Source organism: Sturnus vulgaris, chromosome 32, assembly GCF_052056855.1.
Source record: "Sturnus vulgaris isolate bStuVul1 chromosome 32, bStuVul1.hap1, whole genome shotgun sequence".
Taxonomy (NCBI): Eukaryota; Metazoa; Chordata; class Aves; order Passeriformes; family Sturnidae; genus Sturnus; species Sturnus vulgaris.
Genome location: NC_142274.1, coordinates 175,882 through 190,760, shown reverse-complemented (window position 1 = coordinate 190,760; position 14,879 = coordinate 175,882). Strand labels below are relative to the sequence as shown.

Below are 14,879 nucleotides of genomic sequence, written 5' to 3'. Positions count from 1 at the left end.
GGCACGGGGGATTCCACAACCGCGGTGTCAGCGAGTTTGGGGTCACCTCGGGTCGAAGTGCCGAACCAGCACCGGGTGTCACGTGGCCGGGGGTGGGGGGTGTGTGACACGGGGAGGGGTGTCCCCACCTGGGATGACGTCACGTAAAAAAAAAAAAAAAAAAAAAACAACAAGGTGAGGCTGAAGGTCCCACCGAGATTCGAACTCGGATCGCTGGATTCAGAGTCCAGAGTGCTCACCATTACACCATGGGACCGGCTCGCGCTGCGCTCCCTCCGCGCGCTCCCTCCGCCACGAAAAAGAGACCCCGGGGATGGGGGGGGGAGGGGAGGGGGGAGAGGGGAGCGGGGGGGGTGGGGGGGGGAGGAACAGCCGGGGTTGGGCTGAAAAAAGGGAAAAACGGGAAAAAAAAAAAAAGAGATGAAAAAGAGAAAAAAAGAAAAAAAGGAGAGTCGCCCGAACAGGGACTTGAACCCTGGACCCTCAGATTAAAAGTCTGATGCTCTACCGACTGAGCTATCCGGGCTCTTGGGGCGCTGCGGGGCACAGCGGCGCTAACCCGGGCCTGAGAAAAAAAAAATCATTTTTTTTAGGGAAAAATGTCACGTTTTCAGGGAAAAATCTCATGTTCTTACTGAGAAACGTGAGGATTTGGGGGATTTTAAGTAGAAAAGCCGCCAGGGTTGAGGCAAGCAGGAGGCAGGATAAGTTTTGCCCCATAGGGAATTTGCCTCGCTCGGAAAACGGAATTGGGGATTTTTTTTTTTTTTGTTTTGGATGGATTTAACCCCAAAAATCCTCAAAGGTTTTCTGCAGGAATCAATTTCCGTGCTTCGGAAGAGACAGAAATGATTTTATTTGGGTTTTTTTTTGGCTGGTGGCTTCCCCCAGGCTGTCCTGAGCCTTCCTGCTCCTCGAGTGAGGAATTTCTGGGGTTTACTACAAAATAATTTTTTTACTATAACTACTACTGCTATTAACAATAACAATAATAATAAATAATAAAGATTAAAATATAAAAATAATAAAAAATAATATAAAATATAAAATGCAACAATATAGCAATAGAGTAATATATAACTATACTGGAATAAATTAAAATAGTAACCACATTTGTGATAATAATAATAAATTAGTATTACATATTATAATTTCATATTTATCTATTATTATTATTATTATTATTATTATTATTAGTGACATTAATATAACTAATATTATTATTCCTGTCACACTTGAATAATTTAATTAACCATTATTTCCACCCTCACGTTTTTCACCTTTTCACCCTTTTCCCAGTTTTTTACCTCACCACTTCCACCCTTTCCCCCCTCACGTTTCCTGGCATTTTCTCCCCTCACTCTTCCCGCCATATTTCCCCCTCACGTTTTCCACTTTTTCCCCCTCACATCTCCCAACATTTCTCCCCTCAAGTTTCCCGACATTTTCCCCCTGATATTTCTTATTTTTACCTCACATTTCCTGCCATTTTCACCCCTCACGTTTTCCGCCATTTTGTCCCCTCACATTTCCCGCCATTTTGTCCCCTCACGTTTCCCGCCATTTTCTCCCCTCACGTTTTCCGCCATTTTTTCCCCCTCACGTTTCCCGCCATTTTTTCCCCTCACGTTTCCCGCCATTTTGTCCCCTCACGTTTCCCGCCATTTTTTCCCCTCACGTTTCCCGCCATTTTCTCCCCTCACGTTTCCCGGCATTTTCACCCCTCACATCTCCCAACATTTCTCCCCTCACATTTCCCAACATTTTCACCCTCTCATTTCCCATTTTTACTTTACATTTCCCGCAATTTCCCCCTCACATTTTCCGCCCTTTTTCCCCCTCACATCTCCCAAGATTTCTCTCCTCAAGTTTCCCGACATTTTTCCTCCTCACATTTCCTATTTTTTATCTCATGTTTCCCGCCATTTTGTCCCCTCACGTTTCCTATTTTTACCCTCACGTTTCCCAACATTTTTACCTCACATTTCCCTTTTTAACCTCACACTTCCCACCATTTTAATTTTTAACATGTTTATCTCATTTTTAATCCATTTAATTTTTAACACATTCATTTCATTTTTTTCATTTATTGAATTTTTAACATGTTTATTTCATTTTCAGTTCATTCAGTTTTTAACAGCGAATCTTCCCGGCGGTTTCAGACCCCCACGGGCCGGATCCCCAGAGCATTCCCGGCACCTCCCGGGCTGAAGAACGGGAAAAGATTCCCGGGAATTTCCAGGGGCACGGATCCCAGGCGCTGCTTTTCCTCGGCATCGAAGAAGGAGAGGACGCGACGCTCCTGATCCAGGAAGATCCCGAGCACGGAGCAGCGCCCGGAATTCCGCTCCAGCTTCCCGCCCGGGAGCCAGAATTCCCCCCGGGAATACCGCAGGGCTGGAGCCTTGGCCACGGGCAGGGAGGGATGGGGATCGGGATGGGGATCGGGCTGGGAATCCTGCAGGGAATCATGCTGGGAATTCTGCATGGAATTGGGCTGGGAATCCTGCATGGAATCAAGCTGGGAATTCTGCAGGGAATTGGGCAGGGAATCCCTCTGGGAATCCTGCTGGGAATTCTGCAGGGAATTTTGCAGGGAATCCTGCATGGAATCACGCTGGGAATTCTGCAGGGAATCACGTTGGGAATTCAGCAGAGAATCCTGCAGGGAATCCTGCATGGAATCCCTCTGGGAATCATGCCGGGAATCCCGCAGGGAATCGCGGATTTCCTGGGCCAGCACTCCCAGCTCCCACGCGTGTCCGTGGCCCAGCTCCACTTCCCAGTAATGCTTCCCATGGGAAAATCCCTCCCGTGCCACCGCCAGGGCCCGGCGCTGCCCGGAGCCCGGGGCCGCGGCCAGCGGGGACCGGCCCGGGGTGGCCACGGGCGGGAGGGGACAGGGCTCCTCCAGGGTCAGCGACACTGCGGGAGAGACGGGCTCGGGGTCATGGGATAGCGCGAGATATCGCGAGATATGGCGAGATATCGCGAGATATCGCGGGATATGGCGAGATATCGTGAGCTATCGGAAGATATGGCGAGATATCGCGAGATACTGCGGGATGTCGCGAGATATCGCGAGATAACGCGGGATATGGCGAGATATAGCGAGATATCGTGGGATATCGTGAAATATCGCGAGATATCGTGGAGTAGCATGGGATAGGGTGCGGTATGGTGGGATATGGTGGGAGAAGGAGGAGGAAGAGGAAGAGGAAGAGGAAGAGGAAGAGGAAAAGGAAGAGGAAAAGGAAGAGGAAAAGGAAGAAGAGGAGGAGGAAGAGGAAGAGGAGGAAGGGGAGGATTTGGGCCGGACTCACCTGCGTGGCTCTGAGCCCGCCTGAATTCTGTGTGGGAACGAGCAGTAATTACCGTTCATTAATTACCGTTAATCAATTACCGTTAATTACCGTTAACGACTGCGGTAATTAGCGCTCATTAGCGCTCCTTAGCATGACGTCACAGGCCGGGGGGAGGGGCCACTCACCGAGCTCGGCCTTGATCCTCTCTGGAACGAGAAACGCGGGAAACGGTCAGGGACAGGTGTGTGACACCTGGGACAGGTGTGACACCTGTGTCACCTGTGTGACACCTGGGACAGGTGTGTGTCACCTGTGTGTGTCACCTCTATGTCACCTGGGACACCAGGGTGTGACACCTGGCACAGGTGAGGGACAGGTGTGAGACACCTGGATGACACCTGTGTCACCTGTGTGTGACATCCGTGTCACCAAATTCCCTCAAATTCCTGGAATTCCCCCAAAGCCCAGAATTCCTGGGATTCCGGGGGATTCCCAGAATCCCCCAAATTCCAGAATTCCCGGAATTCCAAGAACTCCCAGAATTCCCCAAATTCCCAGAATCCCCCAGAACTCCCCGAATTCCCCGAGTTCCCAGAATCCCTAGAACCCCTGGAATTCCCGGAATTCCTTGAATTCCCAGAATCCCCCGGAACTCCCAGAATTCCCGGAACTCCCAGAATGCCCCGGAACTCCCAGAATCCCCAGGAATTCCCAGAATGCCCCGGAACTCCCAGAATTCCCCGGAACTCCCAGAATTCCCCGAATTCCCAGAATGCCCCGGAACTCCCAGAATCCCCAGGAATTCCCAGAATTCCCCGGAACTCCCAGAATTCCCGGAACTCCCAGAATTCCCGGAATTCCCAGAATGCCCCGGAACTCCCAGAATTCCCGGAACTCCCAGAATTCCCGGAATTCCCAGAATGCCCCGGAACTCCCAGAATTCCCGGAATTCCCAGAATTCCCTCACCCGTGCTCGCCGCCATTTCCCGGCTCGCTGGGGCAGAGGAAATTCGGGATCAGGGTTGATGCCAGGTAATTAGCGATATTAATTAGATAATTAATGACAACGTGCAGTAATAATCATAATTAATAATGTAGATCATTATTAATCGGCAGGTAATTAGTGATATTAGGGATAATAGCACAAAAAAGTAATGACAAAACGCAGTAATAATCATAATTAATAATGTATATTAATAATTAATCCGCAGCTAATTAGTGATATTAGGGATAAGAGCGTAAAAAATTAATTAAAAGGTGGACTAATAGTTAATAATTAATATAATTATAATATTAAATATAATAAGTAATTATCATTTAATAATTTGTTACTTTAAATGAATTAATTGTTGCAATGGAATTATTAGCAATAATTAGTAATATAATTTTAATTAGCTAATAACACTGCTAAATGTTAAATGATAATTAATTATTGGCAATTAATGAATTTTCGTCATGAATGGAATTAATAGTTCATATTAATAATGTACAGTAATATTCAGTGATTGAATAATTATTTTTAATATTAATAGAAACACTAATTAAATTATTATTATTATTATTATTATTATTATTATTATTATTATTATTATTATTATTATTATTATTATTATTATTAATTATTCAGGCTCCAAACGAATTTTTTGTGTCCTTATCCCAAAATATTCCCAGATTTATCCCTCTGGAATTCCTTCATGATTAATTAATTAATTAGTGATTAATTAATTAAATGAATTAATTAATGGCAGCATTAATTAATGACAGAATTTTTACCCCTCTGGAATTTTTCCACCTCCTCCTCTGGAAAAGAGAAATCAATCATTAATTGGAATGGAATAATTAATTAAGCCCACTAATTAATAATTAAAAATGGATGTAAGAGACTAATTCAAATTAGCCCAATAAGGAATTAATTGGAGGCTAATAATTAATTAGTCTTTAGCTAATAAATTAGCAATTAGTCCACGTCTAATAAATAATTAATTCATTGGTGTCTAATAACAAATTATTCCATGTCTAATAATTAATTAGTCTCTGTCGAATAAGTAATCAATTAACCTGAGTCTAATAAATAATTAATTTATCTCTAATCAAAATTTGAATCGAATAATTGGCTTAATTCTAGCCGATAATTGATCCAAATCTAATCGATAATTAATAATTAATTAATTGGAGTCTAATAATGACTGCCAATCTATCAAGCAATTAATCCAATAAATTATTAAGTTTCATAAATAATTAGTCCAAATCTAATAATTAGTCCAAGTCTAATGAACAATCAGTTGAAGCTGAATTAATAATTGGTTTAAGGCCAATGAATTATTAATTAGTGGCTAATGAATTATTAATTAGAGGCTAATAAACCACTAAGTAGATGCTCATAATTAATTAGAGACTAATCAATAATTAATTACAGTAATAACTAATTAATTGGGTACTAATAGCTAATTGGAGGCTAATAAATCATTAATTAGATGCTGATAACTATTTGGTGACTAATAAATCATTAGTTTCAGGCTAATGAATTATTAATTAGTGGCTAATAAACCACTAATTACATGCTCATAATTAATTAGAGACTACTAACTAATTAATGGCTGGTCTTTAATCGGAGGCTAATAAATAATTAATTAGCTGCTAATAAATTATTAATTAGAGGCTAATAAACCACTTATTAGATGATCAGCATTTATTAGAGACTAATGAAAAATTAATTACACACTAATAAATAATTAATTGGAGACTAATAACTAATTGGGGGCTGATCATTAATTGAAGGCTAATAAATCATTAATTACATGTTAATAAATTATTAATTAGAGGCTAATAAATTATTAATTAGAGGCTAATAATCCACTAATTAGATGCTCATAACTACAAACTCATGAATAATTAATTACATCCTAATAACTAATTAATTGGGGACTAATAACTAATTGGGGGCTGATCATTAATTGGAGGCTAATCAATCATTAATTCGATGCTAATAACTATTGGGTGACCAACAAATTATTAATTTGAGGCTAATAAATTATTAATAAGAAGCTAAGGAATTATTAATTAGAGGCTAATAAACCACTAATTAGATGCTCCTAACTGTTTAGAGACTAATGAATAATTAATTACACACCAATAACGAATTAATTGGAGCCTGATCTTTAATTGGAGGCTAATGAATCATTAATTAGATGCTAATAACTATTTGGTGACAAATAATTATTTTCAGGCTAATAAATTATTTATTAATGGCTAATTAGCCACTAATTAGATGCTCATAACTAATTAGAGACAAATGAATAATTAATTATGAACTAATAGCTAATTAATTGCGGACTAATAACTAATTGCAGGCTGATCATTAATTAGAGGCTAATAAACCACTAATTAGATGCTCATAACTAATTAGAGACTTATGAATAATTAATTACACTAATAACTAATTAATTGGGGACTAATAACTAGAGGCTGATCACTAATTGGAGGCTAATAAATCATTAATTAGTTGCTAATAACTATTTGATGGCTAATCATTAATTTGAGGCTAATATATTATTTATTAGCGGCTAATAAACCACTACTTAGAAGGACATAACTAATTAGAGATTAATGAATTATTAATTAGAAACTAATAACTAATTGGAGACTAATAGCTAATTTGAGGCTAATAAATCATTAAAATAATGAAATTATTTATTAGTGGCTTATAAACCGCTTATTAGTATAATGAATAATTAATTACACACTAATAAAGAATTAATTGGAGACTAATAACTAATTGGTGGCTGATCATTATTTTGAGGCTAATAAATTATTAATTAGTGGCTAATAAATTATTAATTAGAGGCTAATAAGCCACTAATTAGATGCTCATAACTAATTAGAGACTAATGAATAATTAATTAGAAACTAATAACAATGCAGGGGCTAATAATTAGCGGATAATAACTAATTAATTAGAGGCTAATTATTAATTAATGGCAGCTCTTACCCAGCTCCATCCTGAGCTCCTCCATCTCTGCAGGGATCGGGGTCAGGGCCGGGAATTCCCAAAATTCCCCAAATTTGGGGAAATTCCGGGAAAATTTGGGAAAATTTTGGGAAAATTTTGGGAAAATTTGGAGAATTTTGGGAAAATTTGGGGGAATTCAGGGAAAATTTGGGGAATTCCGGGAAAATTTGAGGAATTTCAGGAAAAAATTTGGGAATTTTGGGAAAATTTGGGGAAATTCCGGGAAAATTTGGGGAATTTTGGGAAAAATTGGGGGAATTTTGGAAAATTTGGGGAAATTTCGAGAAAATTTTGGGAATTTGGGGAAAATGTGGGGAAATTTGGGAAAATATGAGGAACTCCAGGGAAATTTGGGGAATTTTGGGGAAATTCCGGGAAAATTTTGGGAATTCAGGGAAAATTGGGGGAAAATTTGGAGAATTTGGGGAAAATTGGGGGAAATTCCAGGAAAATTTGGGGAATTTTGGGAAAATTGGGGAATTCCGGGAAAATTTGAGGAATTTCAGGAAAAGTTGGGGGAATGCTGGGAAAATTCTGGGAATTTTGGGAACATTTGGGGAAATTTAGGGAAAATTTGGGGAAATTTAGGGAAAATTTTGGGAATTTGGGGAAAATTGCGGGAAAATTTGGGAAATTCTGGGGAAAATTTGGAGAATTTTGGGAAAATTGGGGGAAATTTTGGGAAAATTTGAGGAATTTCAGGAAAAATTTTGGGAATTTTGGGAAAATTTGGGGGAATTTTGGGAAAATTTGAGGAATTTCAGGAAAAATTTGGGGAATTTTGGGAAAATTTAGGGAAATTTCAGGAAGATTTGGGGAATTCCGGGAAAATTGGGGGAAATTCCGGGAAAATTTGGGGAAAATTTGGGGAATTTTGGGGAAATTCCGGGAAAATTTGGGGAATTCTGGGAATTCCAGGGAATTTTGGGATTTTTGGGGGGGAATTCTGGGATTTTGGGATTTTTTGGGGGGAATTCTGGGATTGGGGGGGGGGGGGGATTTTTTGGGAATTCTGGGAATTTTGGGATCCGATTTTCTCACCCTCCTGGATCTGCTCTTGGGATTTTCCTGCAGGGAGTTTTTAAAATTTTTAATTTAATTTAATTTAATTTAATTTAATTTAGTTGAATGTCATTTTAATTTTAATTTAATTCAATTTAATTCTATTTTATTTTCACTTATTAAATCCAACGTCATTGCACTTACATAATTTTATTTTTAAATTTTATTGAATTTAATTTGGTTTTATTGGATCGAATTTCAATTAATTTATCGATTTAATTTAACTTAATTTATTGTATTTAATTTAATTTCTTTAATTTTGTTTATTTTATTTATTTGTTTTTTTATTTATTTTATTTTACTCCACTTTATTTAAATTTATTGACTCCTAATTAATAATTATTATTTATTAATTATTTGTATCTATATGTTGTTATGTATTATTTATTATTATATTTATTACCGTTATTATTATTATTATTATTATTATTATTATTATTATTATTATTATTATTATTATTATTATTATTATTATTATTATTATTATTATTATTATTATTATTACATTAATCTGTTACTTCACGGCACTTTTAAAATTAACGGAATTCATTAATGAATGAAGTGAATTAATTAATGAATTAATTAATGGCACTCACTCTCCTGAGCCAGGATCCGGCGGTTCCCTGGGGAAAAACGGAGAGGGAAGAGGCAATTAATGAGTAATTAATGGCTAATAAATGGGTAATAAATCATTAATTAATGCCTAATTGAATAGTAATGAATGAGTTATGAATGGGTAATTAATGGGTAATTAACGGGAAATAATTGGGTTATTAATGGATCATTAATGGGTAAATGATGTGCAATTATTTGGTAATTAATGGGTATTTAATGATAAATGAAAGGGTAATTAATGGTTGAGGAATGGTTAATGAATGGGTAATTAATGTGCATACATGATTAATGAAGGGTTAATTACTGTGTACTTAATGAGTAATTATTGGGAAATAAATTGGTAATTAATGGGTAATTAATGCGTAGCTAATGGTTAAGGAACGGTTAATTAGCGGCTCATTAATGGTAATTAATTGCTAATTAATTTTTAATGGGAATAAAGGGGGGAAAAATGGGGGGAAATGTGGGGGGAAATGGAAATAAAAGGGGGAAAGGGGAATTCTGGGAATTCTGGGAATTTGGGGGATTTAGGGAATTTGGGGAATTTGGGGGATTTGGGGAATTTTGGGATTTGGGGAATTTTGGGAATTTGGGGGATTTTGGGAACTTTGGGGGATTTTGGGAACTTTGGGAATTTGAGGAATTTGGGGAATTTTGGGATTTGGGGAATTTTGGGAATTTGGGGGATTTGGGGAACTTTGGGAATTTGGGGAATTTTGGGATTTGGGGAATTTTGGGAATTTTGGGAATTTGAGGAATTTGGGGGATTAGAGGGATTTAGGGAATTTGGGGGAATTTTGTTGATTGTGTTGATTTTAGGGAATGCTGGGAATGTTGGAATGTTGGGAATGTTGGGAATGTTGGGAATGCTGGGAATTCTGGGATTGTTGCGAATTACGGGATTGCTGGGAATTCTGGGAATTCAGGGATTGCTGGGATTGTTGTGAATGCTGGGGATGCTGGGATTGCTGGGAATTCTGGGATTGCTGGGAATGCTGGGAATTGGGGGAATTGCGGGAATTCCGGGAATTCTGGGAATGTTGGGAATTCCGGGAATTGCAGGAATTGCGGGAATTCTGGGAATTCTGGGAATGTGGGAATGCCGGGAATGTTGGGAATGCTGGGAATGTTGGGAATGCTGGGAATGCTGGGAATGCTGGGAATTGTGGGAATTCCGGGAATTCCGGGAATTGCAGGAATTCAGGGAATGCTGGGAATGTTGGGAATGTTGGGAATGTTGGGAATTGCGGGAATGTTGGGAATGCTGTGAATGTTGGGAATTCTGGGAATGTTGGGAATTCTGGGAATGTCGGGAATTCCGGGAATGTCGGGAATTCCGGGAATGGCGGGAATGTTGGGAATGCTGGGAATGCTGAGAATGTTGGGAATGCTGGGAATGCTGGGAATGCCGGGAATGTTGGGAATGCCGGGAATGTTGGGAATGCTGGAATGCCGGGAATGTTGGGAATGCCGGGAATGTTGGTAATTCTGGGAATGTCGGGAATTCCGGGAATGTTGGGAATGCTGGGAATGCTTGGAATGCTGGGAATGCTGGGAATGTTGGGAATGCTGAGAATGTTGGGAATTCCGGGAATGCCGGGAATGTTGGGAATGCCGGGAATGTTGGGAATGCCGGGAATGTTGGGAATTCTGGGAATGTTGGGAATGCTGGGAATGCTGGGAATTGCGGGAATGCCGGGAATGTTGGGAATTCTGGGAATGCCGGGAATGTTGGGAATGTTGGGAATTCTGGGAATTCCGGGAATGTCGGGAATGTCGGGAATTGCGGGAATGTCGGGAATGTCGGGAATGTCGGTGGGGGCGCTCACGGCGCAGTCGCAGCGCGGCCGCCAGGGGCAGGCTCAGCCCCAGCAGCAGCAGCAGCAGAGCCGGGAGCCACGGGGACGGAGCCGGGAAAAAAAACGTCTGGAAACGGAAAAGAGGAAACTGGGAATGATGGACTGGAACTGGGAATGATGGACTGGGAACTGGGAATGATGGTCTGAAACTGGGAATGATGGTCTGGGACTGGGAATGATGGTCTGGGACTGGGAATGATGGTCTGGAAACTGGGAATGATGGACTGGGACTGGGAATGATGGACTGGGACTGGGAATGATGGACTGGAAACTGGGAATGATGGACTGGGACTGGGAATGATGGTCTGGGACTGGGAATGATGGACTGGGACTGGGAATGATGGTCTGGAAACTGGGAATTCCAGTCTGGAACTGGGAATGATGGTCTGGGACTGGGAACACTGGTCTGGAACTGGGAATGATGGTCTGGGACTGGGAATCCCATCCCAAACTGGGAATTCCCCAATCCCAAACTGGGAATCCCATCCAAACTGGGAGTTCCCTCATTCCCAAACTGGAAATTCCAATCCCATCCCTACAAAAAACCAACTCGGGATCTTCCCACGCCTCCAAACCCAGGGAAAAAAAAACAAAAAAACCCCAAAAAACCGGGAAAACTCCCCCAAAATTCCCACCCCCTCCTGCTTTCCCCAGCGGGATTTTTGGATTTTTTTGATTTTTGGATTTTTTTGGATTTTTTTGATTTTTGGATTTTTGGATTTTTGGATTTTTTGATTTTTTTGATTTTTTTTAATTTTTTTGATTTTTTTTGTTTTTTTGGTTTTTTGGATTTCTGGATTTTTTAATTTTTTGGATTTTTTGGATTTTTTGATTTTTTTTTTAATTTTTTTTATTTTTTTTATTTTTGGATTTTTTTGGTGTTTTTTTTATTTTTGGATTTTTTTAAATTTTTTTTTTTATTATTTTTTTGATTTTTTTTTTATTTTTGAATTTTTTGGATTTTTGGATTTTTTTGATTTCTGGATTTTTGATTTTTTTGATTTTTTGATTTTTTTTATTTTTGTTTTTTTTTAAATTATTTTTTTTACTTCTGGATTTTTGAATTTTTGGATTTTGGATTTTTTTATTTTTTTGATTTTTTGGATTTTTGGATTTTTTTTTATTTTTGGATTTTTTTATTTTTGGATTTTTTGGATTTTTTGGATTTTTTGGATTTTTTGTTTTTTGGATTTTTGGATTTTTTTTATTTTATTTTTTTATTTTTTTGATTTTTGGTTTTTTTGGATTTTTTTATTTTTTTGATTTTTGGGTTTTTTGTTTTTTTTTTTTTTATTTATTTTTGGATTTTTTGGATTTTTTTTATTTTTTGATTTTTGGATTTTTTGATTTTTGGATTTTTTAGATTTTTTTGATTTTTTTGATTCTTGGATTGTTTTGATTTTTTGATTTTTGTTTTTTTTTTTTTATTTTTGGATTTCTTGATTTTTTGGATTTTTTTATTTCTGGATTTTTTAATTTTTGATTCTTGGATTTTTAGATTTTTAGATTTTTTTATTTCTGGGTTTTTGTATTTTTGATTTTTTTAATTTTTTTTTCATTTCTAGACTTTTGACATCATAGAATTTTTTTTCATTTTCGATTTTTGAATTGTTGATTTCTGGATTTTTTACTTTTTTAATTTTCGAATTTTTATCTTTTTTTTTTTTTTTTTCTTTTCTTTTTATCTTTTCGTCTCCCCGTGCCGTCCCGGCCTCTCACCGGCGATGATGACTCTCGATTCCGCCGCCGGTACCGGGCTCGGTCCCAGGGCCCTGCAGGTCGCTCGGTTCCCCGGGCCCGGCCTCAGCAGCACCGACACCGAGCCCGCGGGTCCCGGCTCCGCCCGGCCCGACCCGTCCCGGGCCCCGGGGCCGCTCCAGAGCAGCCGGGCCCGCGGATCCGGGGGTTCCGAGAGGCAGCGGAGCCGGAGGCCGCCCCGCTCCGGCCCCTCCAGCACCAGCAGCGGCTCGGGAATGTTCCCTAGGGAGAAAAAAAGGGGGGGAAAAAAATCCTGGAATTGCTGCTCGGAGGAGCGCTGGGGATCCATGTTCCCGGATTGTTTGGGATTGATGTTCCCAAAATTGTTCGGGATCAATTTCCCAAATTGTTCGGGATCGATATTCCCAGATTGTTTGGAATCAATGTTCCCGGATTGTTCAGGATTAATGTTCCCAAATTGTTCGGGATTGATATTCCCGGATTGTTCGGGATCGATGTTCCCGGATTGTTGGGGGTCGATGTTCCCGGATTGTTCGGGATCGATGTTCCCAAATTGTTCGGGATCGATGTTCCCGGATTGTTGGGGATCGATGTTCCCGGATTGTTTGGGATTGATATTCCCAAAATTGTTCGGGATCAATTTCCCCAAATTGTTCGGGATCGATATTCCCGGATTGTTCAGGATCGATATTTTCAGGAGTGTTTGGGATCGATGTTCCCAAATTGTTCGGGATTGATATTCCCGGATTGTTTGGGGTCGATGTTCCCGGATTGTTTGGGATCGATATTCCCAGATTGTTCAGGATCGATATTCCCAGATTTTTTTGGGATCAATTTCCTCAAATTGTTCGGGATCAATATTCCCAAATTATTTGGGATCAATATTCCCAAATTCATTGGGATCAATATTCCCAAATTCATTGGGATTGATATTCCAAAATGTTTTGGGATTGATGTTCCCGGATTGTTGGGGGTCGATGTTCCCGGATTGTTTGGGATCAATATTCCCGAATTGTTCAGGATCAATGTTCCCGAATTGTTTGGGATCAATATCCCCAAATGGTTCAGGATCGATATTCCCAAATTTTTCAGGATCAATTTCCCCAAATTGTTCAGGATCGATATCCCTGAATTGTTCAGGATCAATATTCCCGAATTCATTGGGATCAATATTCCCAAATTATTTGGGTTCGATATCCCCAAACTGATTGGAATCAATATCCCTGGATTGTTCGGGATCAATATTCCCAAACTGTTCGGGATCGATATTCCCGAATTCATTTGGATCAGTATTCCCAAATTGTTTGGGATCAATATCCCCAAATTTTTCAGGATCAATTTCCCCAAATTGTTCGGGATCGATAATCCCAGATTTTTCGGGATCAATATCCCCAAATTTATTGGGATCAATATCCCCAAATTATTTGAAATCAACATTCCCAAATTCTTTGGGATCAACATTCCCGAATTTTTGGGGTTTCATATTCCTCGAATTGTTTGGATTCATTATTCCCAGAATTCTTTGGGATCAATATCCCGGAATTATTTGGGATCAATATTCCCAAATTCTTTGGGTTCCATATTCCGGAATTTTTGGGTCTCACATTCCCGAATTTTTTGGGTTCAATATCCCAAAATATTTTGGGTTCAATGTCCCGGGATTTTTTGGGTTCCACATTCCCGAATTTTTTGGGTTCAATATCCCAAAATATTTTGGCTTTAATATCCCGGAATTTTTTGGGGTTCAATATCCCGGGATTTTGGGGGGTTCAATATCCCGGGATTTTTTGGATTCCACGTTCCCAGCACAGGGATAACGGCTCCCGTGGGAATTCTGATCCCAAAATTCCTTTCCCCATCCCAGCGATTCCCGATCCCAAAAAAACCCTCACCTATTATGGGATGGAGAGCGGAGAGCAGCAGGAGCAGCAGCGGGGTCGGGATTCCCAATCCCGATCCCATTCCCGATCCTGCGGGGATGGGAAATTCCAGGAATTGGGGTCGGGAATTCCTTGGGAAGGGCTCGAGGGGAAAATCCTGGGAAAAGGGAGGGAATGGGGAGAGGGAAAAGTGGGAATGGGATGGGAAAAGGGGGAAAAAGGGAAAAAAGGGGAAAAGGGGAAAAGGGGAAAAGGGGAAAAGGGGAAAAGGGGAAAAGGGGAAAAGGGGAAAAGGGGAAAAGGGGAAAAGGGGAAGGAAAAGGAAAAGGGAAAAAAAGGAAAAGGAAAAAAGGAAAAGGAAAAAAGGGAAAGGGGAAAAAAGTGGGGAAGGGAAAAAGGGAAAAAGGGGAAAGGAAAAGGAAAAAAAAGG

The 14,879-nt window shown here is 39.7% G+C and overlaps 1 protein-coding gene and 2 non-coding genes across 3 annotated transcripts; all 3 read right to left on the bottom strand.

The window, feature by feature from the left end:
- Window positions 1-184: 184 nt before the first annotated feature.
- Window positions 185-256, bottom strand: TRNAQ-CUG (transfer RNA glutamine (anticodon CUG)). The gene has a single exon. It is a non-coding gene; the product is annotated as a tRNA-Gln (tRNA).
- Window positions 257-453: 197 nt separating this feature from the next.
- Window positions 454-526, bottom strand: TRNAK-UUU (transfer RNA lysine (anticodon UUU)). Its single transcript has one exon. It is a non-coding gene; the product is annotated as a tRNA-Lys (tRNA).
- Window positions 527-2,071: 1,545 nt separating this feature from the next.
- LOC106864308 (uncharacterized) lies at window positions 2,072-14,710 on the bottom strand. Its single transcript, XM_088154819.1, has 10 exons — window positions 14,462-14,710; window positions 12,570-12,830; window positions 8,973-8,999; window positions 8,356-8,382; window positions 7,294-7,320; window positions 5,079-5,105; window positions 4,273-4,299; window positions 3,491-3,511; window positions 3,324-3,350; window positions 2,072-2,925 (listed from the first exon to the last, which is right to left on the bottom strand). The coding sequence occupies exons 1-10, from the start codon at window positions 14,529-14,531 to the stop codon at window positions 2,159-2,161; spliced, it is 1,281 nt and encodes a 426-aa protein (XP_088010945.1). The 5' UTR covers window positions 14,532-14,710; the 3' UTR covers window positions 2,072-2,158.
- Window positions 14,711-14,879: the final 169 nt, after the last annotated feature.

What these genes read in the sequence shown, in the direction of transcription:
- LOC106864308 (XM_088154819.1), bottom strand. Translation starts at nt 14,531, where the DNA reads ATGGGATCGGGATTGGGAATCCCGACCCCGCTGCTGCTCCTGCTGCTC. An exon ending in GGAGCTCAGGATGGAGCTGG is followed by an intron (nt 5,106 to 7,293) that starts GTAAGAGCTGCC and finishes TCTCTTTTCCAG; the next exon opens with AGGAGGAGGTGGAAAAATTC. An exon ending in GGAAATGGCGGCGAGCACGG is followed by an intron (nt 3,512 to 4,272) that starts GTGAGGGAATTC and finishes TTCTCGTTCCAG; the next exon opens with AGAGGATCAAGGCCGAGCTC.